The sequence below is a fragment of the Protopterus annectens genome, chromosome 6.part0 (assembly GCF_019279795.1).
Source record: "Protopterus annectens isolate FY-2018-M chromosome 6.part0, PAN1.0, whole genome shotgun sequence".
Classification (NCBI taxonomy): Eukaryota; Metazoa; Chordata; order Ceratodontiformes; family Protopteridae; genus Protopterus; species Protopterus annectens.
The window spans coordinates 1,844,189,887-1,844,217,509 of NC_056737.1; the positions used below are offsets into that span (position 1 = coordinate 1,844,189,887).

Sequence of the window (27,623 nt, forward strand, 5' to 3'; positions counted from 1 at the left end):
ACCATTCTGGCAGCAATGATTAGCAGTCGGGGAAACAGCATAATTCTCCTTCCGTGAACGTGAAAAACACATTTAACTTCCCCACGCTTGTGTTTAAATGCACGTTAGCGTGTGATGCACATTGCACGCATGGATCCTCAATTGCCTATGTCTCTTCATTAAGAAACAGGTGTTGCAGTTGTAAAAGTGTGTGGGGGAGTGCTCCCTCCCCCCCGCTCTATGGTTCCGGCGCCCTTGAACATTGCACAGTTGTCAGGGTTAGGGAATTCCCTTTCCTCAATTTTGTGCAATCTCAGAATGTGTGTGTATATATATATATATATATATATATATATATATATATATATATATATATATATATATATATATTGGCAGTTGCAAAAAACTGTTTTTTATGGGTTTTTTTTCCTTTTATATAAGATTTGCATGCTCCAAGGTTGCTTCTTGGTGCATGCTCAGTAGTACGTCAACGTTTCTGAAGTATGGCAGTTTGTCTTTCAGATGTCGACATTCATTTTTGTCAAGCAAATACAGGTAAGCCACACACACATATATATATATATATATATATATATATATATATATATATATACACACACACACACACACACACACACACACACACACACACACACACACACACACACACACACACACACACACACACTTCTATACCTATAACAATTCTGGCACCAAATAAATGAAAAAAATATTCTATTTCTTGTTCTGCAGCACTTGGAACATACAGGTACATAGATATACTGTACTGGTAAATATAGTGCATATTTTTACTTGGGGCTTTCGTATTTCACTTTTTTACTTCCTTATATATATATATATATTTATATATATATATATATATATATATATATATATATATATATATATATACTATAAAATGCATTATACTGTTTGCTTGTCGCTTTTCATTTTTATTTCCTTGCATAAGTTTCAGTATGTTCATTGCAGTTTGCATTCTGATTGCTTTTTTTAAGCATTTTACGTTTTGCATGTTTAGTTTCCACTATGTCTTTTATTCTGTAACTGACTGTTACCAGTTATGTCTTGTCTGACTAGCTTGGGCAGTGCTAAGACCTGCTTTTTAGACAGTTAATACACAACAAACGTTGTTGTTGTTGTTGTTTGTCTTTCGGCTTTTCCTGGATAAGGGTCGCCACAGCGGAACTCCGGTCCGCTAATGATTGGCAGTAGATTTTTACGAAATGTTGAGATGCCAGCTCGACGCCCATAAGCCTGGGGTAAAAACCAAGTGAGAAAATAGTAAATAGAGTGAAGGACATTACATGTTAAAATGTCTTTCTTTCCAGTAGGAATCCATTTTGGTCTCCTTTTTACGACTCTGACACATTTAATCCTTGTGTCTGCCAACACCTTAAGGACACCCAATAGCAAGAATCCACCATGGAACAAAGAATTCAGCAGAACCCTGTTTGTTTACTCCCCATTTTTGCAAGTGCCATTTGCCAAGTTCCAGTCAGTGAGTTGCCAATCTGTCAAGTGTGATTGCATATCTTGTTTTATTTCAACATGACAGCTGTCTATTTCAGTTCTGACTTTTGGGGTGAGGTTCAAAGTTTTAGAGAGACATATTTTATGTTATTTACTTTTGTTATGCTGTGGTGTCATAGCTGCATAAGAAGGACACTGACTAGTTTTATATGCTACAGTCAAGTTTTATGAAACACAGACTTTGCATTTTTCTGTGTGATTGTGCATTCTTTGAGTAGTAAGGGTGTGGGCTGTCCTCACATGGGAGCTACCCTAACAAAAATAAAAGATGTTTGCATTTTTTGTGTTGGTACACACAGTTGCTGGTAAAATATCTTCTTAAAACGAATGACAGTTTATAAGGTGACTTTTTTATGGATCAATGTACTTGAGATACTTCAATGCCAGTTAGTAGTCCCTTAAAAACATTTTAATGCTTCAACCTATGAGGTCAGATTACAGAAGCTGGGTTTATTGCCACCACCTTAAACCAATAATAATCAAATCTTAGCTTTTAGGGCCATATACATTTTTTAACTGACTAAAGTTGAAATACCTAAGAGGCACAATAGAAAAACATTTGAAACTAAAAAATTAAACAAGCATAGAAAGCTTTAAGCTAAGCTTGGATACATACTTTGGTGATGGTGTTTTCAAAGAATTATAAAGCTAGTCACTACTGAGAAAAATCCCTTCTTGTGGCATGTATGAATATAATGTTACAAGCTCTTCATATACTTTACTGTACAAAGCACATTCAATGTATGAACACACTATAACATCCGAGTGCCTGTTTCCTTGCAGAGACCACCACTATCACAACCTGGAACTTTATCTAAAACCACTATATGACAAAATATGTAGCATATTTGATAAAGTGATGCACTTGAAAATCTGCACATATCAACAATTTAGGAAAAGTATACAAACTTATACAAGTAAAACAACAAAGGTTTTAAGAAGCGTGCATTTACCACTAAATAATTAAAACAGGTGCCTAAAGCAAGGTTTCCATTCGGTATCTAAAGAAACTCTGATCTCTGCTTGAAAGGGTGACTGCAGCTTAAGCAAGCAGAATGCTTCTTGAAGGAAACTAACTCTTCTCCACCAGTACAGTGACTGCAGATACTAAAAGGAGTGTGCCGCAAACTACTCACCTATACGATGAGTACATAAGTCTGATTTTTAAGTCAGATCTACCAATGTGCAGAGCACTAGATACTGCAGCCTTGAATATTCCAAAGGTTAAAAACACACACACACACACACACACACACACACACACACACACACACACACACACACACACGTACACACACATTTGTACTGTTATTTACAACTTGAATAAAGTAATCAGTGCAAGATAACAAGATATACTAGTTTTTGAGAATCCATAACAAGATATACTAGTTTTTGAGAATCCATACATAATAACAGTATTTCAGCTATACTCACCCATCTATCCACAGAGGTAGCAGATGCTTCTTAATTAGTTCCAGGATCCCATCCATCCACCCCCAAAAGGAAAATGATTTACCAGGAATGTTTTCCTGTTTAAGGAACAAAAAAAGGAAAGTAATAACTTTCACCGAGTAATGCAATAACTTGCTTACACTTCTAACCTCCTGACAACCTTCATGCAAAGAAAATCAAGACTGTTACACTCTCAACTGTGCTGTAACATGACTGACAATCTTACAAACAATCTGCAAAAGCAAAAATTCCAAACAAACATGAGAGCAAGCAGCCATCCCTGCCTACTCATTGCTAATACAATAGTCTGAGCATATGACAAGATGAAGACTTATGCCAGGGGAAACTGCTGTCAACAACAAAATCTGACAATATCCTAAAAATGCATACACTGCGTAAAAAAAATTTCATCTTTGGTGGAAAACAATGAATTATGTCCTGATCACTACTTCTACATATAAACTGCATATTTCTGTAGCAGTGGAAAACACCAAAAAATTGCTGCGCAGACATTACCTAAAGATGACCTGTTAATCTAAAGAGACTAATTAGTGGTTTACAGAGCTTAATCAGTATATAACCCAATGATGGTGGACCTTCTGGGTTCGGCGTGTCAAAAATTCAGAAAATGCCTAACTCGACTATGCTTGCGTGCCACCCCCCCGCCCAAACACACAAAAAAAATAAATAAATAATAATGGCTCTCGATACATCAGAGATAAATCTCAAAAGAATCAGGGACCAATCTAGAATAAGAGACATGGATAGTTTTAAACTACTAGTACTATTAATTTGAGACACTGACAGAAAAAAATGAACGTGAATTAATATACATTTTCTGAAGTAAAACTAGTCTCTAAATCTAATTATTGTCATTATTAAGTGTAAAAACTTACCAGTTTTAGGGGGGGATTAAGAGGGACATTTGAGAGGTATGTAAACAGCAAACTCCTACAAATGCAGATTACTTGCCCTTTGCAGAAGTGTAACCATGAAGAAAAAACAAAGTCAGCACTGCCCTTTGCAGACTCTGTCGAGAAAGTATACCGAAATAGTCTTTGACGTTAATAAATTCCTTAACTTCCTTACCTCTGCAGCAGTGCTGTTGAACTGGCTCCTGGCAGAAAATAATTCAATGCATTTCACACAAGCAACAAATTCAAAAGCAGTTTATTTGGTAACTCAGGTGTTGGAGAACGCTGGTGACACCTAAAATGTCATGGCGTGTCACAGGTTTACCATCATTGATATAACCTGTTGCTCCAGGGAGTTTAAACTGCACAAGCAACTAGCAGGTGTTTTCTAACTATAAGAGACAATGTAGTATAGAGAGCACAGGGATTATGTTCTGATATTCAGAAAAGACAAATCAGTTAATCACTACTTTAGCAGGAAGCTCAATCTTAACAAATGTTAGCACTCCGTTTAACTTGTTAAAGTTGGATCATGTGCTATACAGTCAACTCTGCCAGTACTGACCAGCACAGACAGTGGCAGAATTTAAAAAAAAAAACTGATTTGTTTCTGCTGGTGTCTGTAATATTAATGTATCCCTGACTTCCTGCTATAAACTTAGAAAGTAGCTAGAATAACAGTATGTGTGTTCACCTGCATTTTCTGAAGAATACTAAGCCTGAAACTCAAATGTATGTCATTATTTAGTGACTTCAATCCTTGGAGATTTGTCCAAAAACCAAAGATTTTATGAAGAAGAAACTAAACATATTGAGGCAAAAATCTGGACATTCTGCGAGAATCTGGACATCTGAGAGGCATAGCAAGATGAGTGTAGACACAAGAGACTTGTGTTGCACTGTCTTTTTGACAGCACTCCCTAAGGGCTTCATGGCTTTGAAAGCTGGCAAAACACTTAGCACCCCCCCCAGTAACTAACAGTACATGGAGCAGATAAAGCTCCATACACTAAAAAGAATTATGATAGGTCTTCGATCATAACTTTTAATTATGTGTTCTCAACATGGATGCCCAGATTCATCTCTTGAGCTTCACTCTCGAAGCGAGTTTCTTGCCATCCATGTCTTAAATACATAATAAACAGGCAACGATCGGCGACCTTATCATAATCTTCTATATTCTGTACAGCTACTTGACAGTTAATACTACACAGCTAAGAAAAGTTTAGTGTGAGAGCTAGCCATCCCCCACCCTTGTTTTCCAAGACAGACTAATTCTGTTCTTGTGTGAAAAAAAATGATAGGAGACAAACACAGTATGGCTAAATTGTAAAATTGCCTTGATTTCTGCAGCTGTAAAGTCTGTGAACATTTTAGCTTTCATACTCAGACAAACTGTAATTGTACAATTGTTGCAAGAAATATATATATTCTTAGTGCATTAGACAGATTATTAGGAACACAGGAACAGTGCTGGGCAAGCACTCACAGGAGCCATAACAGACTTAAAAGATCTTGACACCTTTTACAAGCACTATGTGCTCACCTGTCAGTCAGGATCGTACATAATAACCATGGTGCAAATTTGTGTCTACCCATCCAATCATCAAGATTAGCCTTAAAGGTAGACAAAGTAGTATATTGCTTGACCTGTAGCAGAAACATATTTCAAAAGATGGGAATATGTTGAATTAGGAAACTATCCCTCCAACTAGTGTTGTTTATCTGCTGGTGTACATTTAGGTCCTTAGTATAGGGGCCTGTAGAGCCACTAGTTTTGCAAAACAATGGAGTTACATCCTTACAGTCTTGCAGTAACAAGGGATCCCTATTGGTTTAATGGGAAACAGGTAATAAGAAATTATTCAAGCATTGGGACATGATAAGTATTAAGGCCTCTGAGCAATGGAAGTAAACAATATATTAACTGTAGTGCACACAGTAACAGACAGACTAAAAGTAAGTTCTACATTAACTGTAGCACATGCAGTAACAGAGACTAAGCAGTGCAGTGCAAATTCAGTGGAATTATATTTTGTGCAATGATACTGATATTATTCATACAATGCAGATTAGTGAAGTACTCCTCAGATCTGATTATACCATTACTTGCCTTATGCAGTAGAATAAGTAGGGTGGGGTGAGTGAGGCAAAGTACAGTTGTGTACACTTACCATAAATGTAGATGTTCAAGTGTATTCACTGTTGCAGTCATTACATTTGGGTAATCTGCTTGCAGGTTGCCCTCAGTCGGCCTGATTAACAAAGTCTTGGGTCCTGCGTTGGTTGCTGTCCCTTCTTCCATGACGTCGGGTCATCAGGGGTATAAAACATGCAGCCGATGTCATTACATCAGTTTTTCTTGCCCCAGATGTCAAGTTCCCCCTAACGGGGAGCAAATAAACATAAAAATACAAAGATATACCTCCAACAAAAAGCAAATACACCAAAACAGCTTTTATGCATAGTAAAGGAAAGTAGAGGTATAGCCAGAAGAAGTTAGGGGGCTGGAGGGAGGGTAACCAGGACTGCAACAGTGAATACACTCGAACATCTACATTTATGGTAAATGTACACAACTCTACTATGTTCTTCATGTTTCGCTGTTGCAGTCATTACATTTGGATAGATTCCCAAAGCTATGGTTGGGAGGAGGAGTTTATATAGCATTAGGGCCAGCTATAAGGCCCTGCAAGACAGCAGTGGCAAAGCCAGCTCTGGATTTAGAGAAAATTGACAAATGATAATGCTTGGTGAAAGTATGTACAAAACTCCAGGTAGCAGCTTCTAGGATGTCCCTGGTAGGAACACCTCTGAGAAAGGCTGCAGAAGTAGATGCAGCCCTGGTGGAGTAAGATCCGATCCCCTGGGGGATAGGTTTTCCATGGTGCTTACAGCAGAAATGAATGCAATGGCTTATCCATTTAGAAATGGTTTGTTTTGAAATAGCCTTCCCCTCTGCCCCTGCAGCAAATGCTACCAACAGTTGTTCAGATTTTCTTCGAGGTTTAGTCCTGTCCAAGTAGAATCTAAGTTGTCTGTGCACATACAAGGAATGCAGAATCCATTCACCTTTGTTCTATGGATTGGGAAAGAAGGTTGGCAAATGAACAGACTGATTAAGAGCCACACTGGATACCACCTTGGGCATGAAGGATGGATTGGTCCTGAGTGACACCCTGTCCGCATGAAAGATGATGAAAGGCTCCACTGCCATAAGGGCCTGTAATTTAGATATCCTTCTAGCCGAAGTGATTCCTAAAAGGAAAGCTGTTTTCCAAGAAAAAAATTTTAAGTCTGCAGTAGCAGCTGGCTCAAAAGAAGGTAGAGTGAGTTTTTCCAATACAAAGTTAAGGTCCCAGGCAGGGGTTGGAGCTCTCCTGGGTGGTGTCAAAATTTTGGCCCCTCTGAGGTACTACTTGAGCAGAGGATGAGAGAAGAGGGGAGGTTCTGTGTTACAATGAGCTGAAATGGCTGAGGCATGGATTTTAATGGAGGAAAAAGACAGGCCCTTGTGAAGCATCTCAGTTAAGTATTGCAAAATCTGAGGTAAATTGGGCGCTGCTGTGCTCATCCCTTGAGATTGGTTCCAGGCACAGAATCTTTTCCATTTTTCAGCATAAGATTTTCTAGTACTAGGCCTCCTTGCCTCTAAGATGACATCCATCACAGGTTTGCTGAGGGATGATAAGGGTGGGTTTAAGTAATTAGCCAGGCTGCAAGGTTCAATGTTGGAAGCTGAGGATGCAGAATCTGGTTCTCCTGCTGAGACAGCAGGGAAGGGGTCTGATGCAGATGCCACGGAGATAACTGTGACACACTGCGCAGGAGGGGGTACCAGTGTTGGCGCGGCCAGTTTGGAGCAATCAAAATCATCCTTGGTTTGTCCTGTTTGACTTTTAGTAGAATTTTGGAGAGCAGAGGCAGTGGGGGGAAGGCATAGACTGATATATTTTTCCAGCTGAAGGACAGAGCATCCACTTTCCAGGCTTGTTTGTGGGGAGTCCTTGTGCAAAACTTGTCCAATTGGTAGTTCTGGGGGGGAGGCAAATAGGTCTATGCTTGGGCTCCCCCATTCGCTTTTCAACATGTTGAAAATCCTTGGTTCCAGTTTCCACTCGTGTGGGTCCATGAGGTTTCTGCTTAGTCCGTCTGCCAGTGTATTTAATTTTCCTGGCAGGAATTGAGCTTGTAGATGCACTTGGCAGCTCAAGGCTGTGTTCCACAATGCCACTGCTAGTCTGCAGAGGGGGTAAGAATGTGTACCCCCCTGCTTGTTTATGTACCACATAACCGTGGTGCTGTCCGTCTTTACCAATAGTTGTCCTAGAAGAATTTAGTCCTTGAAGGCTGTCAGAGCATTCTGTACAGCTAACATTTCTTTTTGATTGATATGTAGGTGCATTTGACTTGGGTTCCATTCGCCCTGAATGCACTTCCCTGCCAGGTGAGCCTCCCATGCATAGTCTGATGCATCTGTTGTTAGGGTTTGAGCGGCAGGGGGTAGTGTGAATGGTAGTCCCTTGTTTTGGTGGCAGGCCTCTGCCCACCAGTGGGACCCTAGACGTAGGCAAGGTATGATAGGAATTGTTGTTTCTAGGCTGTGAGAATGTTGACTCCATAGGCTTTTTAGATACCACTGTAGTTTCCTCATATGCAGTCTTGCATATGGAATTAGAAGAATGCAGGAGGCCATGAACCCCACGGCTTGCAGTATTTGTCTTGCAGATAGCAGGGTTTCTGTAGCCACTTGTTTGAAGTAGGTTATCAAATGAATTTGCTTTTCTAGTGTGAGGTAAGCCATCTGGGAAGTTGTATACAAGCTTGCTCACAGGAATGTAATTTGTTGCCAACCAGGCGTCTTTGCCTAGGATAGGAAGTAATTGGTGAAGAGTCAGCATCTTGAATTTTGGAATCCCTAGAAAGGTGTTTAGAGTAGACAGGTCCAGGATTGGACACCATGGTTTGTCTTTTCTGGGTACCAGGAAAAGTCTGAAGTAGAAACCTTTTGGACACCATGGTTTGTCTTTTCTGGGTACCAGGAAAAGTCTGAAGTAGAAACCTTGTCCCTTTTCCTCTTCTGGTACTAGTTGAATAGCCCCCATGCTTAAGAGAGAAAGTACTTGTTTTTGAGCCTCTGCCCACTGATTTGGGGGCAGGTCTGGCCACTCATTTGGTGTTGGCAATGTGTGGAAATGAAATCTGTATCCCTGGGACACTATATTTAAAACCCATTTGTCCTGGGTTATGAGTTCTCAATTCTTTGCACGAAGAGCAATCTATCCCCCAAAGGGGCGGTCAGAAGATAAGTGCTTGGAAATTTTAAAAGGAAGTCATTGAGACTGTTTACCATAGGGAGGTGTCTTGTTATTCCCAGATTTGGAAGTGGAGGCCCCCCGCTGCTTAGTTTTGAGAGTCCCCTGGGACTGAAACCTGTGTTTTTTGCTGTGTCTGGGTTTGGCTTGAGAAGACCTGGAAGGGACTGGAAAGGATCATTTCTTAGTAGTCCAGTTACTACTAAATCTAGGCAGTTGCACTTGTAAAAAATCTTTAACAGTTTGCATAGATTTAACTTTATCTTCCATCTTTTTAAGAACTTCTTCAGCCTTGTTGCCAAACAGGCGGTCCTGATTTAAAGGAGCATCCAACAATTTAGCTTTAACATGATCAGGCAAAGATTGCTCCTTAAGCCAAGCATGCCTTCAAAGCACAGACCCAGTAACAGCAGCCCTGCAAGAGGCCACTAAAAAATCAAAACCACATTGCAAAGTATGTTTTCCAACTTGTTCAGCAGAATGCATTAAGTCCTGTAAATCTTTATTTTCCACACAGTCAGGAATCAACATCATTTTCTGTTTAAGCAGACCAATAACATGTTGCTGATATGTTAACATATGAAATTGGCAATTTAAAGCTCTGATTGCCAAAGTTGCTGAAGTATAAACCTTTTTACTCCATCTATCCAGCGCCCTGGAGTCTCTATCAGAAGGGGTAGGATTTTTAACAGTAGAAGCCTTTAATGCCCTTGGGCCCCTGAGAAATAGTCTCTGGATCTGCAATAGGGTTTTTGAAAAGGAACTTGTGGGACTCAGGAACCCTGTAGTACCTGTCAGGTTTACTAGGCACAGGAGGCAGGTAATAAGGGGCCAAACTGGATTCCGAGAAAACATCATCAACAATGTCTAGTACAGGAGGAATAGCCAAAGGCCTATGCTGAGGTAGAAGGAGGAAATCCCTAAGCCTCTTTTTTGAATCTGAAAATTCCTGGCTTTCCCAGTGGAAATGCTCCCTTAAAGTATGTAAAGTTTCCCCAAAAGAAAAATCCTCTAGAGGGGAAGCAGAGGGAATAGAGTCCTCTGCATCAGAATCCTTATAAGTAGGTAAAGACAAATCCAAGTCATCAGAAGAGTCAGAAGAAACAGAATTCTGATCAAAAGATTCATAATCAAGCTCAGCCCTAGGCCTCTTGGGGGGGGGGGGGGTTGACTACCCCTGATTAGAGTTATTAGATCTTCAGCCATTTTTATCATTTGTTTTTTAGGCATAGGGGCCTGAGCATGTGGCTTGGGTGTCGTTTTTTTAGACATGGATCCAGATTTATGCCTTAGTGATGACAGAGGCGTTGATTTAATATTTAAATCCATAGGCCTGAATACACCCTCAGAAGCCGGTGCCTGCACAGCGGCTCCGGACCCATCCAAGGTAGAGACATCCACGGGTTCCATAGTTGAAGTATCTTGCGGTATACCGGACTCTGAATGTGTCTCAGTATAGGCCTGCGAATCAGAAGTAGCAGGTATCAGGGACTGCAAAAGCACCTCACTGAGTACCGGCGAACTGGTGACTGGCTTAGGAGAAGCATCATCGGCAGTTTTGGACCTCGGCGGCCTATCTCTGTCTTTATCTTTGCGTTTTTTCAAAATCCCGGTAGGCGGATGGCTAACCGATGTCATTTCTGGATAATTAATCAGAGAACCGAAATATTTAGAGGCAAAAATATACTGACGACAGATAGTGGGCTGATTAAATAAAGCACAAAACCGACAGCAAGGTACGTCGTGGTCAGGGCCAAGGCAAGGAATACAGTACGAATGAAAATCTTTGAGGTATTTGCTTTCCACAAGTAATGCAATTATTAACTTTTACTGACATCGATAAGGAGCAAGAAAATGTTTCCCCAATGGGGTTCTTAGCTTTAAGTTGAAGACTCCAGTTCTGAAACTCGAAAACGACAATTTCAGGAGTCGGCCGACCGGCACTTGCAAACTGCTTCTCTTCGGACACCGCACGGCAAGAAAGACTGATGTAATGACGTCGGCTGCATGTTTTATACCCCTGACGACCTGACGTCATGGAAGAAGGGACAGCAACTGATGCAGGACCCAAGACTTTGTTAATCAGGCCGACTGAAACAACCTGCAAGCAGATTACCCAAATGTAATGACTGCAACAGTGAAACATGAAGAACATCTGCCCTGGGTTCAAACTGTTTGGGAGTTTGTGACCAGCTGAGCCCGATCTTTCTTTAATGCAATACTGGCTTTTAAAAGCTGGTATTGCATTTGTGGTCAAACCTGAGTGCTGTAGCCCTTTATGTGTGGTCTTAACTGTAGGAAGCAGTTTACTGCAGTTTTTGCAGTTTAAAAGTAAAAAATAAATCTTTTTTGTTTTAACTAAAACCTGAGTGCTATAGCGTTTCATGCAGGCAGGGTATAGACTGTAGCAACTATATGCTACATTTGTAGCAAGCAGTTTAAAAAAAAAAAAAAAAAAGATTTTTATTTTACTAAAACATGAGAGCTGTAGTACTCTGTGCAGGCAGGGTATAAACTGTAGCAACTATTCACTACATTTAAAAAAGGAGAAACGCCCTTTTTTTAATTAAAGAAGTGCTGTAGCGCGCCATGCCATGCATGTAGTGTTGAAAGAGGGAGGGAGGATAAAGCAGAAGCACTGTAGTGCTCCATGCCATGTAGGCAGTGTTGAAGGAGGGAGGGAGGGTTGGGGGCAGGGCACAGAAATGGGACCTGAATGGGTGGGGCAGGGGGGAGGGTGAGTTGTGCATCTGGCCACCTGGTTGGTATGCCAATAGAAGGAATGTCCATTTTCTTTTTTCTTTTGTTCTTCACTTGACGAGTGGAGTGGGTGGGGTGCTGGTTGAGCCAGCTATGCTTCTGCCCTTTGAAAATTCTAGGATTAACACAGCCAGTGAACGACAGCTGTAATTAGTTATGTAACATGCTATTGTCTGTAAGTTACTTTTCAGTTGTAAGGCTTTGTACAGTTAGTTGAAGAATTAGTTTTCTAACCTGATTTACAGGGTACAGTCAAGACATTCTGTCTGACTAGTCTTAAAATAAACAGTACACCTCAATCCAACAGGAACAGACAAGCAGGCTTAGCTATCTGTTATATCCCTTGCTGGGCAGCTCTTTCAGCACCTAGGCTAGTACCTGAACACAGGTTATCTGGGTTGTAGTCACAGCAACACCCATATATGCCATGAAGACTGCAGGGAACTGAAATATGCTCAATCTACAAGTATCTGAGCTGTAATTTAATTAACATCCTCACAGAAAACAGACTAGTGTCATCCCACCTTTTGCTTTTCCCTCCTGACAGTCCCACTGCAGATTCACCACAAAACTCCCACTATAGACACACACACGCATGCGTACGGACAATATATTCCTAAAACAAGATACATATTTTTACTCTTCATAAGTTGACACAACAAACTAAGATAACTATGATAATGCTTAGTAATGGTGGTCCTCAGTTCAATAGTATTTAGTTGGTATTCTGACAGATGACTGTAAAGTGGTGACATTTACTTATATTGACTTTTAAACTTGTTATTGTGTCCCTTCTCATGAAATTTTGCCTCTGCTGTTGTGTAAGTCTGCCGAGAAGATTAATTTCAGACTTGCAAAATCAGCTTCCAGATAAACAGGGATTTTGGGGGTTATTTTTACTTGTGGAATAGGATGAAAGGGTAAGCTTGTTGAAAATCTAGGAAAAGTACTAAACATTGTTGCTGTGTTTAGTATGGGAAACTCAGGTGTGCATTTATGGAAATTTCAACAGTTTCAACAACAACGTCTAATTCAGCAATTCTTCACAGTTATTTTAAGTGCAAGATGAAATGCACATCCAAAATAAATTTAGCCCTTGCCTTGATATAATCAACATCCATGACAAATATTACACTGCTATGGTATTTATAAAACCATCGTCATATAATTACTACTCAAGTTTCAGGACAAAATTACTAGAAGCTAGCAAAATTATGGCACTTAATTTAAGAAGTAGGGAGATTTACTGAAGTGAGATTTGCTGGCACTTGCTGCTGCAAAAATAACCCACTGACCAAAAGAGAGAAAGAACAAAAATATCTTCTAGAAATGGGACACCAAAAGCATTTATAAAACAAACACAATAATATAAAAATATATAAATGCACACAGCATTTTGTACAATAATTCCAGAAACGTTGATTTACTGTATCCAGGTAAAAGAAAATTAACTGCATACCTTGCAGAACCTGGCCCAGGAAATTTGACAATCATCGTAATTTGTTTGCTGCCCTGGTATCAGAAGAACAAAGTAACAAGTTACAATATGATTACTTTTATTTAGTCTGTTCAAACTTTAGTTCATGATTTTTATAATGTACTTAATGGAAAATTAAATCATTACCTCATCATATTACATTCTCCAGAGTCTGTATTTTCATTTTACTTACTAAAAGGCAGACAGATTCAGTTAGGAATAAATGTTTAAATACTGCCTTTGAGCCACAGATGTCCATGCCTAACTGGCTGAAAGCAAGTGTTTTTGAAAAAAAATGCAAGTTATGTACTTACCATAACAGTACAGCTATGTTACCTGCTCCTGTCCTTCCCCAACTGATGGGTCTTCAAATCTGATCTTGGATCCATCTTCAACCACTCAGGACTTTGAAGCACAAGCTCAGGCTCCTTCCCTTACCAATAATACCCTGCAAAGCCCAACACTGCCTCAGATAGAGTTTGCCCAAAAATACAGACAGCTTCAGAATATTAATATTAATAATGCTATAAAAGATTATCCAAAGGTAATACGAATGTGTGTAAGCTGATTTGAAGCTAGAAAGTGCACTTAAAGGGCCTTTACAGGTTAGTCCAGTTAAACCAGGATAAAGGAACAATAAATTCCATAATCAGGCAGGGGGATACGTGGGAGAGGAGTTGAAAAGGGACAGAAGCAGACACACATCTATTGTTATGGTAAGTACATAACTTTCATATCTGATGTTGTCTCTTCTGTCCATTGCTCAATACCTGGGATACAGTCCCCAGCTAATATAATGCTTGGGTGGACTCACTGAAGAGTATTTCTGGAGGACAGCTGAACCAAAAGCTGCCCTGCTTCCTGAAAACAAATCCCATTTTTAATGGGCTATAAATCTATGAACATTTGACCAAGTGGCAGCTGCACAAATGTCATCAATAGATGCTTTGGAAAAGAAAGCAGTTGAAGTTGCCACAGCTCTCATAAAGTGAGCTTTAGATTGGTCTAGGCATAGCTAAACCTTTTTCTTTGCATACATATTTAGAAACTCCTTGACCCAGTCTATTTGCTGAGAAGGATACAAAAAGTTGATCAGACTTTCAGAATGCCTTCATATGGTAGATGTAAAGATGGATCTGTCTGTGAACAACCAACAAATGTAGCAGGTATTCTCCCTTATTGTAAACATTTGGGAAGAAAACTGGAAGACTGATGTTTTGATTTATAGTGGTCTCAGTATTTACCTTTGGCAAAAAGGAAGGACTGGTTCAGTGGGAAACTCTGTCCTTGAGAAAAATTATGTTAGGAGGTTTACATGAAAAAGCTTGGAGTTCTGATACCCTCCTAGTGGAAGTAACTGCCACCAAGAATGTTTTCCAAGTTAAGAACTGGAGATCCACATTGGCAGCAGGTTCAAATGGTGGTTTAGTCAGTGTCGAAGTAAAACTGTAATATCTCAAGTAGGGGTAGGATCTTTAAGAAAAGGTCTGAGAAGAAAGGTATCCTTCAAAAAGGCTTTAGATAACTTGAGAGAGGCAACTGGGGACTGATTCTCCTCAAAGTGGAAACTGGAAGTAGCTGACAACTGGGCTTTCATAGTAAGAGTAACTGGTACCATTCTGAAAAAGACAGGCTAGAAAGTCTAAGATCACTAGAAAGGGCAGCGAGAAAGAGTCTAAATTCTTTTAAAGTAGCCAAACAGAAAACCTATTCCAATTATTTTTGCAAATCTTCCTAGTAGATGGTCTCTGGGATGAAATGAGAATGTGGATCACTTGGGAAGAAAGTCTAGATTGACTAACCATAACTGGAAGTGGAGAAATCAAGCAGTTAATTTGAGGGCTTAAATGTCCAGGAGAGGAAGGCTGGATGGGTGAGTAATATCTGCACTGGGATCCAGCACCGATAGAGGGTGTTTCAGATGAGACCACAGGTAGGGGAACCACACCTGTTGAAGTCGAAAGGGGACAGTGAGGATCACAGTAACATTCCTCTCTAATGTGTTCTGAATAAATTTTGGGATGACAGGAGTTGGAAGGAAGGAGTAAAGAACACCAGGGAGCCAATTGTGGATCAAGGCATCTCTGGGTGACTCCCCCTCCAGGATAATCATGGCAAGGAACCTGCTGTCATTTCTTGTTGCGGGAAGAAGCAAAAAGATTAACACTGTTGGCCCCAGTGGTGGAAAATCAGCTCTGCCACCTTTTGATTGAGGGACCACTTGTGAGGCAGGAGGACAGATTTGCAACAGCTGTCTGTTAGAACACTGGACTTCTCCAGAATGGGCACTGTTAAAAGAAAGTAATTGGAGCATACTGCTCATTGCCAAACCTCATGGTTTCTTGGCATAATAAGAATGAGTTCCCCCTTGTCTGTTGATGTACCAGACTACCAACATGTTGTTGGTTTTGATAGATATCACTCCTTGAGGGAGGGAGTCCTGGAAGGCCAGAAAAGCTAGGAGAACTGCTATCATCTCTAGAATGCTGATACAGAGATTGGCCTTGGAGGGGGACTACTTGCCCTGGACTGCCTTTTTGCTGTAGTGCTCCCCCACCCCAACTGGGAAGTGTCCATGGTCACAGTGACCTTGGGTTGGGGAAAGACAAAAGGGCAACCTTGCATCACCATAGGAATTTGAGCCATCAGCAAATGTGAGTCCTGCAAATGTTCATCAAACATACTTGGAAAAAAAAGAAGTTATGTACTTACCATAGCGTTCCATGTTTGTAGTCCATCTCACCTATATTCTTGCTGGTTGGGTTTGGAGCTGATATTCGGCTCCAACTCAGCCTATACTAAAGCTCGAGAGTTTTTTACTGGCACGAGGCTAGCCCCTACCCCATGGTGCCTCACGGCAATTCCCCAGATCGAGTTTGCAAGAAAGTAATAAATACCTATCAGATAATAATAAGAAAGAAGTAAAATACAGGAAGGGATTAGAAACATAATCCGTTCCAGGTGGACAATAAAGAGCAAAGTCAGGCAGCCCCCAAAAAAGGTCCACTAGATCCCCCAGAAACGGGAAGGGGGTTGGAGGAAGGGACGCAAGAATATAGGCGAGATGGACTACAAACATGGAACATTATGTTAAGTACTTCTTTATGTTATGTAGTCCTATCTCACTGTAATTCTTGCTGGATGGGACAGTGTCCCTAGCACCTTTATCCTGGATGGCTCAAGCAGAGACTCTTCAGCACAGTGGACCCAAAGGATGACCTGTCCCGGGAGGCCAAATCCAATTTGTAATGAGTGACAAACGTATGTGGTCTTGCCCAAGTAGCTGCTGCACAAATAGTATCAATTGGGAGCCTAGATCTAAAGGCACATGAAGTAGCTACAGCCCTAGTAGAGTGACCTTTAGCTTTTAACGGTAATTGTCTACCAGCTTGTTGATAAGGAAAGGATATGCAATCCGAAAGCCATTCTGAAAGAGTAATTTTTGAAACAGGTAAGCCTTTTCTTTTGTCAGAAAAGGAAACAAAAAGTTGATCAGATTTCCTGAATTCTTTGGTCCTGTGTATATAGAATCTGAGTATCCTGTGGACATCTAGCTGGTGAAGTCTATACTCTGATTTATTAGAGTGGTTTGGAAAAAACACAGGTAGCTCAATGGTAGTATTCAGGTTGTGTTCTGAGCATACCTTAGGGAGAAAGGAAGGGTTTGTCCTAAGAGAGACTCTATCCTTGTGAAAGATAATGTAAGGAGATGGAATAGTTAGGGCTTGAAGTTCCGTGACTCTCCTAGCCGATGTTATAGCTACCAAGAACAGGGTTTTCCATGATAACAATTTTAAGTCTGACGATGAGGATGGTTCAAAGGGTGCAGACATCAAAGATGAGAGGACTAAATTTAAGTCCCAGGGTTCTAAAGGTTGTTTTATTGGGGGCCTAAGAAGAAGAACTCCTTTTTAAGAAGGGAGTGTTGCATGATTGGATTTCCCATGAAACCATAATGGAAATTGGAAATGGCAGCTAACTGAACTCTAACTGTAGCGGCTGCCACTCCTTCATGAAAAATTGTTGTTAGGAAGGATAAAATGGATTCTAAAGGAGCTGTATATGGATCTAAGCCCTGGTTTGTAGCCCAAAGGGAAAACCTTTTCCATTTGCTAGAATATAGCTTCTGAGTGGAAGGTTTATGGGATGAAATTAGGATGTGTTTGACCGTTGGAGATAAGGGACTGTACCTGGCTATACATGGAACTGGAGCAGCCGTGCTGTCAATTTGAGGGTGTGGATGGAGGGGTGAAACTGTCCCGATTGATGAATCAGGAGATCTGGAGATGATCCAGAAAAAGAAGTTATGTACTCACCATAATATTTTATCTGAGTAGGTAACTTCATTTGTCAGCAACCTGTGGGTATCAGAACCGACCTGGATCCGAGCCGACAGCTTTCCAAGCTAAAGATCCGAGCTCCAAGCTCCTCCCCTTACCCATAATACCCTGCTACCTCCTTCCAGTCCTCAGATCGCGTTTGCCCAATTATACAATTTCACCTAGACAAAACCACAACATGAAACATCCTAACCTAATGAATACCAAAAACTGAGATCATTCTAGGATTCAGATAACCAAAGAACCAGGTTAGAGGGAAGGAGGGAGGTTCGGTTGCTGACAAATGAAATTACCTACTCAGATGGAACGCTATGGTGAGTACATGAAGTAGTTAACTTCAGAGTCCCCAGCTACCAAAAACTTAGGAGGCCCTCAAGGAAGGATATTCCGGAGCACTGCAGAGCCAAAACCTACCCTTCCTCTGGATATTAAATCCACTTTATAATGAGAGATAAAGGTATGAGAGGAAGCCCAAGTAGCCGCAGAATTAGAAGTTATGTACTCACCATAACGTTCCATCTGAGTAGGTGTATTCATTTGTCTGCAACCTGTGGGTTATGGATCCGATATCGGATCCGAACCGGCATGGTTTTCCAGCTATGGATCCAAGCTCTCAGCTCCTCCCCTCACCCATAATGCCCTGCTCTACCCTCATGACCTCAGATCGAGTTTGCCAAAGCAACAATACCCTAAAAAGGGTAACAAAGAATATGCAGGAAACTGAAAGGCCAGGGGGATAGGAGGGCGGGATGGTTGCAGACAAATGAATACACCTACTCAGATGGAACGTTATGGTGAGTACATAACTTCTAAATCTGAAGTAGGATATTCATTTGTCTGCAACCTGTGGGACAGAGTCCCCAGCTACCTGAATCTTGGGCGGCCATCATGGAAGGATATTCCGGAGCACCGCATGAGCCAAAGGATGCTCTACCCCTAGATGCAAGATCCAACTTATAGTGGGAAATAAACGATGAGATGAAGCCCACGTGGCTGCTGCACAAATATCATCTAGAGGAATCCTAGCCTTGAAGGCTGCCGAGGTAGATACTGACCGGGTTGAATGGGCATGAACACCCTCCGTGCGGGCCTTCCTGAAGCTTGATAAGCCAATAAAATGCACTGTGAAATCCAGCGGGACAGAGAAACTTTAGAGATTGGCTTGCCCAAATTGAATTTTGCAAAGGAAATAAACAGCTGGTCGGATTGCCTATGACCAGCTGTCCTGTTCAGATAAAATCTAAGTTGCCTGTGAACATCTAGTGAATGTAGCTTATATTCACCTTTGTTTTCATATTTAGGTAAGAAAACAGGGAGGTTAATGGATTGATTGATGTTTGCTTCAGAAGCGATTTTAGGAAGAAAGGACGGGTTGGTCCTGAGGGAGACACGGTCCGGATGAAATACCAAGTAAGGAGGTTTAGCTGATAAAGCTTGAAGTTCAGAAACTCTCTTGGCTGATGTAATGGCTACCAAAAGGGCTGTCTTGTAGGACAAGAATTTGAGATCCACCGTAGCCGCTGGCTCGAAAGGAGGAGCGGTCAAGGCCTGTAGGACCAAAGAAAGGTCCCAAGGAGGAACTGCTTGTTTTATAGGGGCCTGAGAAGAAAAGTACCTTTAAGAAATATTTTACACAATTTGGCTGACATAAGAGGATTAGAGTCATGGCCAATGTGATAGTGAGAAATTGCCGCCAGTTGAACTTTGACTGTGGAACTGCTGGCACCATCGTTAAAGAGAGTGGTTAGAAAGTCAAGCACTAAAGGGAGAGGAACCGTGAAGGGATTCAGGCCTTGCCGCTCCGCCCACAAAGAGAAACGTTTCCATTTGCTTCGTAAACCTTTCTAGTGGATGGTTTATGAGCCGCCACCAAAATAGCCTTTACAGGTGAAGAAATACCGAGTCCTTATCAAGAGTGGAACTGGAGCAGCCAAGCGGTCAGCTTCAGGTTGTCCAGGTTCGGAGGAGGAATGCAGGATGGATGGGATATCAGATCCGGGATGGGATCTAGAATCCAAGGAGGATTCACCGAGTGAGACCTTAGGAAGGGGAACCAGATCTGTCGAGGCCAGAATGGAGCAATGAGAATCATTCTGCAACCCACCCGAGAGGCTTTCTGAAGAACTTGCAGCATCAGAGGCAAGGGTGGATAGGCATACAGAAGACCGGGTGGCCAAGCATGCACCAGAGCGTCTCTTGGGGTACCTCCGGGAGGAGGTATTAGAGCGAAAAACTGTCGCACTTGGTGTTTGAGGGAGAAGCAAAAGATCGCATGAAGGGTTCCCCACCGTGCGAATATGCGTTCGCTACTTGACAATTGAGAGACCACTCGTAAGGGGTCAGAATGGTGCGACTGAGCTTGTCCGCTAGGATGTTGGACCGACCGGAATGTGCGTTGCTATTAGAAAGCGATTGGTGGAGATTGCCCATTCCCAAACTCTCATGGCCTCTCGACAAAGAGGGTAAGACCTTGTTCCCCCTTGCTTGTTGATGTACCAGACAACCGACATGTTGTCCGATTGAATCGCAATTGTTCCCAAGGGAAGAAAGTCCTGAAGTGCTAGCAACGCTAAGAGCACTGCTCTCATCTCTAGAACATTGATATGTAGTAAGGTCTCTGAATCGTTCCACGTGCCTTGGACGGTCCGGCCCATAAAGTGCCCCCACCCGAGGCGGGAGGCGTCCGTGGTCACTGTGGCGAGAGGGGAGAAGCACAAAATGGGTGGCCTTTGTGGAGATCCGGGAGTGGAGCCACCACAAGAGGGACCGCTTGCAAGCCTTGCTGATCGCTATGGGATGATGCATGGGGAGAGCAAGGTATGACCACTGTACTAAGAGCGTCCACTGTAGAATGCGCATATTGAGCCTGGCAAGAGGAAGAAGTGCTATAGCCGATGCCATGGACCCTAGAGCCCTCAGGACCAACTCCGCTGGAACAGAACTTGAATGGAGAATGGCCCGCACCTGGAGCTGCAGATTTAGAACTCTGTCCGCAGTGAGGAAGGCTCGTAAACTCCTTGTGTCTAGCCTGGCCCCTATAAAATCTAAGAGCTGTGTGGGCCAGGTTGGACTTTTTGTATTTATTGTGATGCCCAGAAAGGGAGCAAGATGGAGAAAGGAGTCTCGCCAATAGAAGTAGATGCCTTGTTGGGGCGGTAAGAAGCCAGTCGTCCAGGTAGGGAAAGACCTGCACCCCTGAAGCCTCAGGTGGGCCGCTACCACTGCTAATACTTTGGTGAACACCCTGGGGCTGTGGTGAGACCAAAGGGAAGGACCCGAACTGGTAGTGACTGGCTCCCAGCCGAAGCGGAGAAACCTCCTGAGCGCCTGTCCATCAGGATGTGGTAGTACGCGTCCTTGAGGTCTATCGAGCACATCCAGTGATTTTCTCCCAGAAGGGGAGAATAGATTGCAGAGTGACCATTCGGAATTTTTCTTTGGGGACTGCCAGATTCAAGAGAGAGAGGTCTAGGATTGGTCTTAGTTCCCCGTCTTTTGGCACTAAAAGAATCTGGAGTAGAACCCTGATCCGATCTGGTCTGGGCGAACGGGCTGGATGGCTCTTTTCTTTAGCAGATGGCCAATTTCTGCCAAAGCGCCCTCCCGTTGACCGGGTGGGACGTCTGGGAGGGACTTCAACTTTGGAAGGTGAAGGAAAGGAATGCGATATCCCTGGATATGATTTGGAGAACCCACCGGTCCGATGTTATGGACTCCCATGCCGCTAGGTGCCCCGAACGTCCCCGACTGCCTCCAGAGTAGAGCAGTCGGGCAACCCTCAGGGTTGCTGCGGGCCGTTCAGAGAAAGGTTCCCTGGACCCGAAGTTTCTGGGAGCCCCTCTGCCTCTAGGGCGGCGTCCTCCCTGTCCTCCTCTGCCACGGAAGGACTGGTTGTCCGGAGCAGGCTGGGACTGCTGCGACTTCCGGAACCACATCTTCTTCTGACCCTTTTGGTTCCTAGAATAGGGCCTCTGGGGTGCAGAGAAGCGGATCCCGACGGCAGACAGCGTCTTCCGTCCTTTCGCTCTGGGTCAACGTCGCGAACGGTCTTGCCAAACAGAGCAGAACCATCAAAGGCGTCGCAAATGACGCTTTGAAGGGCTCAGAAAAATCGCAGGACGGAGCCAGGCCTGACGCCTAGTGACCAGTCCTGTCCCGCAGCTCTAGCGGCGGCCTCCGTTGCATGGGAGAGTAGCCGCATAGAAGTATTTGTAACTGACCTAAGAGTGGCCATACGGGTGGAGTGCAGAACTCTGTCCTCCTCCGAAATGGACTCGGGGATGCAGCGTATTCCTTAATAAGATCTCGCTGCATCCGAATAACATGTGCCAAATAGTTCAGCGCCCTTACCGAGAAGGTCGCCGAACTGAACATCCGCTTCCCCAAGCGGTCCATCATCCGAGACTCCTTGCTCGGTGGGTGGACTGAGGACTCTCCTGAGCCAGTTCCCTCTTTGTGGCCGCCGTCAACATGGCATCTACCGGAGGCCCCTTACTCCAATGGGTCCGGTCGGATGGCGGACTAAGGATCCTATCCGGTCTTTTGGGAATTGGCTCCACGGTGTCCGGTTCCTTCCACGCCCTGGTGGTAATAAGGTCCACCAGGGGTCGGCAGGGGGGGACACCCAAGAGGTAGACGGGCCCGTTTCAAATGCCTCCAAGAACACGGACTCGTCCGAGGAAGACTTGGGGGCAGACCACCCCCCCCTTATACGGAGCATTTCCATGATGTCTCCAAAGGAGACATCCTCGGGGGGTGACCGTGGGGAGCCTTCCCCTTCCTCCAAGTCCGTGTCTTCAGTGAGAGACTCGGGAGTCAATGTGCCTCCTTTGCACGTATGCTTGCGAGGGACCTCCTCTGGGGGGCTGTCAGAGGAGTCCTCGCCAGCAGCAATTTGCTCCATAGGAGCAACTTGGGGCACAGAAACGGGCTGTCCCAGGGGCCGGATGGTGGAAGCCTGGCCCAGTGCAGAGGGAGCGCGGGACAGAGCCGGAACAAGTGCCGGGGGTCCGGAGACCCTCAACAGAGCCCTCTCCACTACATCAAAAGCCGAAGGGGAGCCGACCTCGACCAAAGGATCCGACAATCGGCTCCCCCTCGGATCCGAAGAGCGGACCGGAGCCGGCGCCGAAGCACTCGGATCCGAGGGGACAGTACGCTCCGACACAGACGGCGCCGAAGGAGCACTGATCCCCCCGGTTTCGCTGCTCGGGTCCAGGCTCCGAGGTCGGGTCCGACGCACTCGAGGCAGGGTCGGATCCGGTACCAGTACTATCGGCGCCGACCCACCCCCGGCTCCGGAGCTGCTCGGCTCCAGCTGCTCCGAACCCGGATAGCGGGTCGGAGAAGGAGCAATAGGCTTAAAAAAGGGTGTTGAGCTCCCCCCCGGAGGGGGGGGAGGCAAGAGCACTCCCATCTGCATCTGGGCCTGGATGAACCTTCTCATCATCCGGTCCAGATCAGCATCAGAAAGGCTATGGGTAGATCTCGACGAGGCTACCGAGGTAGGCCTGGAGTGCCTCCTCGATAGCCTCGACGGAGATCGGGTCTCCTCCTCCTCAGGACCCGGTGAAAAACACAGGGGACCGGAGCCGAGAAGGAGGAGACCGAACCGACGGAGCCGGGGAGAAGCCGCTTGGCTGGCGGGCCGAAACAGAGGTCTCGGCCCGCCGCTTGGTGCTTCTCCTCCGTCCTTTTAGCAGCATCCCTCTCCTCTCCAGAAGCGGGAGGTTGAGTCCCAGGAGCAGGAGGGGGTGCCACAGGGGGAACAACTGTAGCCACAGTAGTCCCCGAAGGAGCGGAGGCCGGAGCCGAGTCTGGCGGTAAAGACCCGCCAAGACAAGCTTGGACCTCCGCTCCCTCAGTGCCCTGGGGTTGAACCCTGCACATATGGAACAGCCAGATGTGAGGTGTTCAACCCCGAGACACTTAACACACCGAGTGTGGCCATCAGCCGGTGAGAGCTTATGGCCACACTCGGAGCATTTAGAAAAGATAGATTTTGGCTGATCAGCCATAATCTACAAGCTACTAAAGTAACTTAAAAGTAACTTAAAAGACACACAGGCCTACACACACACTCTACGGAACAGCGAGGGAAAAAAAAAATTACTTAATTTAACTCAAACTACAACTATTAATGAGGGAAACCTAATCTTTCACACAAAAATACACAAAAAATTTAAAACTTTCTGTTTTAACAGGTAAAAATACAAGCACTTAGCTGAGAGCAAAGAACCCAAATCCAGTCACCAGCGCGGCAAACGAGATCTGAGGTCATGAGGGTAGAGCAGGGCATTATGGGTGAGGGGAGGAGCTGAGAGCTTGGATCCATAGCTGGAAAACCATGCCGGTTCGGATCCGATATCGGATCCATAACCCACAGGTTGCAGACAAATGAATATCCTACTTCAGATCAAATGTCATCTAAGGGCACTCTTGACCAGAACGCAGCAGAAGTAGCCATAGAATGGGTAGAATAGGCATGAACCCCTAAGGGCTCTGGCAGACCAGATATCTTGTATGTGAGCAAAATGCAGTGAGAAATTCATCTAGCTAGAGTCACCATCGACACTGGCTTACCCAAGAAAGGCTTCGCAAAGGAAACAAAGAGCTGCTCTGACTTGCAAAAGGCAGCTGTTTTGTGCAGGTAAAAGCGCAATTGTCTATGAACATCTAACAAATGAAATTTGTATTCCCCTTTATTCTGATAGGGAAGAAAACTGGCAGATTCATGGACTGATTGATGTTCGCCTCGGAAGCCACATTAGGTAAGAAGGAAGGGTTAGTCCTGAGAGAGACTCTGTCCTTATGGAAAACAAGATATGGGGGGTTTGTACAAAGGACCTGGAGTTCTGACACCCTTCTAGCTGAGGTAATAGCTATTAAGAAAGCAGTTTTCCAACATAAGAATTTTAAATCAACAGAAGCTGCAGGTTCAAAGGGTGGTCCAGTTACAGCCTGAAGGACCAAAGTTAGGTCCCATGGGGGAACAGCGTTCCTAATAAGAGGTCTCAAAAGAAAAGTTCCTTTCAAGAAGGTCTTATAAATCTTAGTGGAAGCTAAAGGACTAAGATTGTCTCCAATGTGAAAATGGGAAATGGCAGCCATTTGAACCTTTACAGTAGAAGAACTGGCCCCTTGCTGAAAAATATGAGATAGGAAATCAAGCACTGCTGGAATGGGAACAGTGAAAGGATCCAAATTCTTATGCGAGGCCCAAATGGAAAATCGTTTCCATTTGATGTTGTAAACCTTCCTGGTAGAAGGCTTATGCGCCGCTACCAGGATGGATCTAACTGCAGACGAGATACCGGGAGTCCTGGCAACTAATGGAACTGGATCAACCAAGCTGAGAGCTTGAGGTTGTCCAGATTCAGAGTTTCTAATCCCGAAGGGTGAAAAATCAGATCCGGGATTGGATCTATGATCCAAAGAGGAGCTAGAAGATGAGGCCGTAGGTACGGGAACCAGGTTTGACAAGGCCAGAATAGGGCTATGAGGATAATCTTGTTCCCCAACCGACGAGCTTTCTGTAAAAATGTTGTCATTAACAGAAGAGGAGGATAAGCATAAAGAAGACCAGATGGCCAATCATGAACTAGAGCGTCTCTGGGGCTTTCCACTGGGGGGGGGGGGCGATTAGAGCGAAAAACTCACTGCACTTCGCGTCTGAAGGCGATGCGAAGAGATTGCAGCAAGGCTGACCACACTTTCTGATCTGTTTTGCTACTAAGGGGTTCAGAGACCACTCATAAGGTGAGAGGATAGTTCGACTCCACTTGTCTGTGAGGATGTTGGACCGACCCGGAATGTGCATTGCTAACAGAAAACGGTTGGTGGATATCACCCAATGCCAAACTCTCATGGCCTCTCGGCAAAGAGGGTAAAACCTGGTCCCCCCTGTTTGTTGATGTACCAGACCACTGACATGTCTGTCTGAATTGCAATAGTCACTGGAGGGAGAAAGGCATGAAGAGCTTGCAATGCTAGAAGCACCGCTCTCATCTCCAGAACACTGATATGCAGAACGGTCTCTGTCTGAGTCTACATACCTTGGACAGTTCTGCCCATGCAGTGCCCCCCAACCCAAGACGAGAAGCATCCGTGGTTACCATGGCTTGGGGTTGTGGCATTATGAATGGTCGTCCTTCCCGAAGCTCTCGAGATTGGAGCCACCATATGAGGGAATTTCTGCAAACTCTGCTGAGGGGGATCGGAGAGTCCAACGGGTGTTGAAGGATGGACCACTGGATCTGCAAGGTCCACTGGAGGACCCTCATGTGCAAGCGAGCTAAGGGAGAAAGGTTGACTGCTGCTGCCATGGACCCTAAGGCTTTCAGGACTAACTCCGCTGAAGGGGCTGAAGATTGAAGGAGTGCTAGAACGTGAAGGGTTAAGCTGCAAAGCCTGTCCAACGTCAAGAAGGCCTTGGTCTGAAGCGTATCTGTTCTAGCCCCTATGAGTCCACAACTTGCATTGGCTGAAGGGATGATTTCTTGTAATTTATAGTGATCCCCAACTGGGAGGCTAAGAGTAGGAAGCAATCCCTGGCTGGGCAGAGTAGATGCCTGTTGGAGGCGGCAAGGAGCCAGTCGTCCAGGTAAGGAAAAACCTGTATTCCTTGAAGCAGGTGGGCCGCTACAACTGCCATGACCTTGGTGAACACCCTGGGTGCTGTGGTGAGGCCAAATGGTAGGACCCTGAACTGGTAATGACTGGCCCCCAACCGAAAGCGGAGAAACTTCCTGGATCATCTGTCCATGAGAATGTGGTAGTACGCATCCTTGAGGTCTATGGAGCACATCCAGTCATTCTCCTGCAGTAGGGGGAGAATGGATTGAAGAGTGACCATCCGGAATTTCTCCTTGGCAACGAAGAGGTTCATTGTAGAAAGATCAAGAATTGGTTTTAAGTCCCCCATCTTTTTTGGCACCAAAAAGAACCTGGAGTAATTGCCTAACCCAGACTGGTCTGGGGGGACGTGCTGGATGGCTCTTTTTTCTAGAATCTTCTTTATTTCTAAAGCTGCAGCCTCCCTCTGACTGGGTGGAACATCAGGGAGGCGCCTCAATTGAGGAGGAAGATTTATGAAGGGAATAGAGTAGCCTCTGGATATTATTCAAAGCACCCAGCGATCTGTCGTGATGGACTCCCATAGTGCCCGGTGCTTCAAAAAACACCCTCCGACTGCCTCTAGAGAGGAGCAACCCCTCAGGGCTGCTGCGTGGGTCGATCAGAGAAAGGTTCCCACGACCCAAAATTCTTCGGCCCCCCTCTGCCTCTGGGCCGGCGTCCACCTTGTCCCCCTCTGCCTCTGAAGGATGAAGGGTCCGGAGCATAACGGGACTGCTGAGACTTCCGGAACCACATCTTCTTTTGTCCTCTCTGGTTCCTGGAAAAGGACCTTTGAGGAGCCGAGAAGCGGATTCCGACGGCAGACAGCGTCTTCCCGTCTTTCTTGCTCTGGACCAATGTATTGCGGACGGTCTTGCCAAATAGGGTAGAACCGTCGAAGGGAGCATTGGCGAATGATGCCTTGAAGGGTTCTGCATAGTCGGAGCCAGGTGTGACGCCATAAGGCGATGCCTGATCCGCTGGCTCTAGCGGCCCCCTCCATGGCATGGGAGAGTAGCCGCTTAGACATGTTTGAAACAGATTTCAGAGGGGCCATGCGAGTTGAGAAGGTCCGTTTGTCCTCGGCTGACATGGACTCAGGGAGAGACTCAGCGTATTCCTTCACCAGATCCCACTGAAGCCTAATCACATGGGCCAAGTAATTCAGCACCCTTATGGAAAAGGTAGCTGAAGCAAACATCTGCTTTCCGATGCAATC

The 27,623-nt window shown here is 44.4% G+C and overlaps 1 protein-coding gene across 3 annotated transcripts in view; it reads right to left on the reverse strand.

Annotated features, from left to right (window-relative positions):
* The window catches only part of STAT4 (signal transducer and activator of transcription 4), a 3,571,511-nt gene that overhangs the window by 745,778 nt on the left and 2,798,110 nt on the right, over window positions 1–27,623 (reverse strand). For all 3 annotated transcript variants that reach the window (XM_044075198.1, XM_044075197.1, XM_044075196.1), the window contains 2 exons: window positions 13,431–13,483; window positions 2,965–3,059 (listed from right to left, as the gene is read on the reverse strand). In XM_044075198.1, coding sequence (XP_043931133.1) covers window positions 2,965–3,059; window positions 13,431–13,483 — 148 coding nt within the window. The remainder of the gene's footprint in view (window positions 1–2,964; window positions 3,060–13,430; window positions 13,484–27,623) is intronic.